The 4,551-nt window shown below is 56.4% G+C and overlaps 1 protein-coding gene across 1 annotated transcript in view; it reads left to right on the top strand.

The window, feature by feature from the left end:
• Positions 1–367: 367 nt before the first annotated feature.
• LOC104622506 (calcium/calmodulin-dependent protein kinase type II subunit alpha-like) overlaps positions 368–4,551 on the top strand; it is a gene marked incomplete at its 5' end in the record, with an annotated part of 4,558 nt that continues 374 nt past the window's right edge. Inside the window, 5 exons of the mRNA XM_010289321.1 lie at positions 368–400; positions 1,492–1,540; positions 2,894–2,969; positions 3,800–3,894; positions 4,258–4,495. Coding sequence (XP_010287623.1) covers positions 368–400; positions 1,492–1,540; positions 2,894–2,969; positions 3,800–3,894; positions 4,258–4,490 — 486 coding nt within the window. The remainder of the gene's footprint in view (positions 401–1,491; positions 1,541–2,893; positions 2,970–3,799; positions 3,895–4,257; positions 4,496–4,551) is intronic.

The raw sequence follows: 4,551 nt of genomic DNA, 5'->3' as shown, positions 1-4,551 counted from the left end.
GCTGCCTTAGGTTTTCGGCTCCTGTTCCTGCAAACTTCCTGGCCTGGTCACAAAGCCACCAGAGTGGTCATTGACTCCTAGGGAACACCCTTCTGGACTAGCCAGGTCCTTGGGATGAGCAACATGAGAGATTGTGGCAGATCAGGAGAGAAAGGTGCCAGCAGGAACGCGGGGGGGGAGCTGGCATGGCACCACCAGCACGTCCCTACAGGAGCACTAGGTTGCCCCCCCGTGCCCCGTGCCTTTTGTTTGCCCCTCCACGAGGACCATGAAGCGTGGCTCAGGAGCTGCTGCCTCTCACGTGCCGCTCTCTGCCTTTCTCACTCTATGTCTCTTCCTGTTCCATCTCTTCTCCTTGTTTTTCCAGAAAAGAAAGTCCAGTTCCAGCGTTCAGTTAATGGTGAGTGTCCTTCGTCTTCCTCAATGCCGATATTGCTGGGCCTCTCCACATGTTCCAGCTTCCCCCGTTTTTGGAAGTTACCTCGGGGTAGGGAAGAAGGGACACCGGGGTTGGAGGGAACATCCTCAAAGCCGTATCACCCACAAACCCCATTAACAGGGTTGGTGCAGGCACTTGCTGGCCGCCAGCTGGTGGGAAGCCAGCCCTGGTTCTTGCTGATGGGTTCTCATGCCGTTTCTCCCAGTTCTCCTGACTCAGGTCTGCAGGCTGCATCGGTCCAAGGAGCCTTGGAGAAACACCTTCCATGCCTCTGCGGGGACTGTATGGTCATGGGACACCTTGCCAACCTACATCGGGGTATTATGGGTAATACATAAGCAAGGCTCTGCTGGGAAGAGCTAGCAGAGCCATTGCTCTAGCTCCGCTAGCAGAGTCGCCTTGATGGGGCTCCTGGAGAGAAACAGGGGGTCAGTACCCCCCTCCCCCCCAAATCTGTGTAGTGCTCAGCTGTTTCTTGAAAGAGCTGTGTCTCAGCCTTCGGTGGTCCATGTGGGTCTTGGAAGCACTCTGTTTTATTGTACGTTTCTCTCCCTACTCTGCGGTCAGTGTGGTCTCTCTCACGCCTGCACAGTCCCCTCTTTCTCATCCCAGCTCCTCCTCGCTGTTTAATTTGTACATCTCTCTCTTTATCGTACAGTCAACATGGTGTCTTCCACCCCCGCACAGCCCCTCTCCCTGCCCCTCCTGCAACGCTCCTAGGAACCCACCAGAACCCCCCCGGACCTGCCCCCGTCTCTGTCCCCACAGGCGTCGGTAGGAAAGGCAGCACCGTTCCTACGAGACCCTCCATAGCCCAGCTCTTGTGCCCTTGGCTACAAGGAGTGGAGGTCAGGGAGGGCTCTGCCAGCGCTGCCCTAGAGCCGTGGTTGAGGACGGGTTGGACCTGCTGGCGTTTTCCTTGGTTTCTGTCCGTTGGCACAGTCGAGCGCTGTGGGGTCGGACTCGGGGGGCTGTCGAACTCACGAGCTCCGTTTGGTGCGGGGAGAAGATCCCTCTTACCATCCTGTCTCCCCTCTCTGTTCTTTGCTCAGGAATCGTCGGAGAGCACCAACACTACCATCGAGGATGAAGACACCAAAGGTACCGGCGGGGGCACGTGGAAAGGCGGGCAGGCTGTTTCGGAGCGGTGCCCCAGGGTTGTTGGTCTGGCCACCCCTAATGAGATACTGGCTACGGCGAAACCCACCACCATCGAGCTGCCTCAGGGCCCTTCAGAGGTTGTTTTAACTCGTTAGGTGGTTTCACTGCTGGGTTGCTGCCACAAGCAGCTGAGGCACTGCTAGCGAGGAGCAGAGGGCTCCCCAAAATGGGGGAGCTCCCTGAAAGCGGACACAGAAATGGCAGAAATCTGCAGGGATAGCAATCCGGCCACCCACTTCTCCGGAATAAATGGCCCTTTGGGAAAAGCCTCCAGGGGAATCCCTGCCTCCTGCCCGCCCGCCAGCCAGAACCAGCTTTCTAAGAATAACCCAGGGAATAATTTATCCGTGCTAATTTGTAAAGTCTCTCGACGAAGCGATCTCAGCACAAAGCAGGATGGACTTTGGCCTGACGTGAGAGTTAATGGGACACTTCTGCTCCTGGGAAAGGGCTCCCCAAGAACGGACGGAGAGGCGGGTGGTTCTCGGGTTGGGATGGGGGTCCCTCTCCTCCTTCCTAAATAACTCTCAGGAACATGCTCCCTCTCTTTTCTTTAGCCACGGTACAAAAGGAAAAAATCAAGTCAAGCAAGATGCTGATTTGCATTTGAAGCAGAGCCTTGTTAATAAGCCCAGGGTTACCTCTGACAGCTCCTCCCGCGTCCCGCGGAGCCGAACTCGCTCTCGCAGCCCGGCCCCTTCCCAGCCGAGCCAGCAGCACCGGGGGTCCCGGGCAACACTGCACAGTGCCGTGCCCTTTGCAGGGTCCCTCCTTGTGTCTCCCGGGGTGGATGGCCACATCACCCAGCTGTCCTCCCCAGCTGAGTCCCTCTCCTCCCGTCTCAGAGGGAGGTGAGAGCATCCTTGGTCCAGCCTGCTCTGGCTGGCCCCTGCTCCGAGTTCACAGGGTAGAAGGTCCCGGCTTGGCAAGGCTTTGCAGCCAAGACCGGCCTGTGCGAGGGCCCGGTTTGGGCAGGGTTTTCCAGCCAAGACTGGCCTGTGCCGCCTTTTTGGGCCGAGGGCAGCTACCCACTCGGTGATTAACCTTTTTGCTCTTCAGGACAATACAGGGTTTTTCAGTTTTGCCCTGACTTTGGAGGCCCTTCCTCTCCAGAGCTGAAGAACCCTTCCCAACATCTCTCCCCCAAATCCCTCTCCTGCTTTTTCCCTGGACAGTTTCCCCTAATTTCCCACCATCTTTATCTAGTGAGAAAAAGATACTCACCGATATTGCGATGCCAGCACTTTTGCTTTGTTTTCTCCTTTTATTTTCTTTTTCTCTTTAAACCAACAGTACGGAAGCAAGAAATCATTAAAGTCACAGAACAGCTGATCGAAGCAATAAGCAATGGCGACTTTGAGTCCTACACGTGAGTGTGCCCAGCGCGGGTTTGGGCTGGGGCGGGGGCTCAGCCTCCCGGCGCGGGTGCTCTCACTGTGACAGCACAGCCCAGGAGGTTTTACTGCTGCCCAGGACAGGGTGACCAGGTTGACATGGTGGTGGGGCCTGGAGACCATCCAGGAGAAGCAGGGGACATCGTTTTCCAAACCTGGTGCTTCTCTCACACTAAGCTGACTGCATCTCTCTGGTCTCATTATCATGGATGAGACCATTTTCTGGTTTGCAGAAAGATGAATAACTGTAACTGTGATTTGTGGTGGAAGAAGGAACATTACATCCATGGTATCCATTATATTCAGATTGCCGCAGGCTGCTTGGAAGCATAACTGCTTTCTACTCACTGAGATGATGCTCCTTGGAGGATGCTCCTTCTGTGTCCAAGACCTATTAGCCATTTCTGAGCGAGTGCAGGTCTTCATCCCTGCCTCAGAGAATCACAGCAGGGACATTTTGATACAGAGAGGAGCACATGAGTTTTTCCCTGCTGTTTTTCTTTCTTACAAAGAAGACGGCAGTATTTTGGGAGGTTTAATTGGAGATGGTGACCGATGGAGAATTCACCTTGTCTCACTGGGGTCCTGGCTGCATCGGTGGCCTGGAGGTGAGGTGGGGTGGGCTCCATGCAGAGTGCAGGGACAAGGTCAGACTTATGCTTGAATTGCTCACTGGTGCAGTGGCTCCTTGGTCTCAAGCTGAGGGTGAGTCATCCTGAGCACAAGCTGTTTGGGTTTTGCAGGCTCTCACACCAGAAGCAGTGAGATAACCTCTCCCTTTTCTCTCCCCTTCCCACCTCCACAGGAAGATGTGTGACCCTGGGATGACTGCCTTCGAGCCCGAGGCTCTGGGCAACCTCGTGGAAGGCCTGGATTTCCACCGATTCTACTTCGAAAACCGTAAGCAGCCCCCTTGCCTCTTGGGGGACCCTTCCCACCGCCCACGGGCCCAGCTGTGTCTTGACCTCCATCAGCTTGCTGGAGAGAGGAGGGTAAGGGTGGCTTCGGGAGCATCTCTGGCTGGTCTGGAAGATCCCAGCAGGAGGTGAATCAAGCCTGTTAGGTCAGCTGGGGCCAGGCTGTGTGTAGAGCAGTTGTTTGGTTAGCTGGTGGACCCATCCCAAACCCACCCGTGCAGCATTTACTCAGCCCCTCCAAGCAGAGAGCTTAACCCAAGCATCTCCCCTTCCTGCACTGCTCCCACTCTGGGCAAGAGCCACCCAATCCCCTGCCTAAAGCTGCCTGTACTTCTTCCCTTTCCAGTGTGGTCCCGGAACAGCAAGCCTGTGCACACAACGATTCTGAACCCCCACATCCACCTGATGGGAGACGAGTCCGCCTGCATCGCCTACATCCGCATCACGCAGTACGTGGACGCCGGAGGGATCCCGCGCACCGCCCAGTCGGAGGAGACCCGTATCTGGCACCGCCGGGATGGCAAATGGCAAATTGTCCACTTCCACAGATCCGGCGCGCCTTCCGTCCTACCGCAGTAAGCCCTGTGAGGCTCCGGGGATGGGGCGGGGGGGGCACGGGGGGGGCGGGGGGGCGTTCCTG

Source organism: Phaethon lepturus, unplaced genomic scaffold, assembly GCF_000687285.1.
Source record: "Phaethon lepturus isolate BGI_N335 unplaced genomic scaffold, ASM68728v1 scaffold34390, whole genome shotgun sequence".
Lineage (NCBI taxonomy): Eukaryota > Metazoa > Chordata > Aves > Phaethontiformes > Phaethontidae > Phaethon > Phaethon lepturus.
The sequence above is the reverse complement of the archived record's forward strand: the minus strand, read 5'-3'. Positions and strand labels throughout refer to the sequence as shown.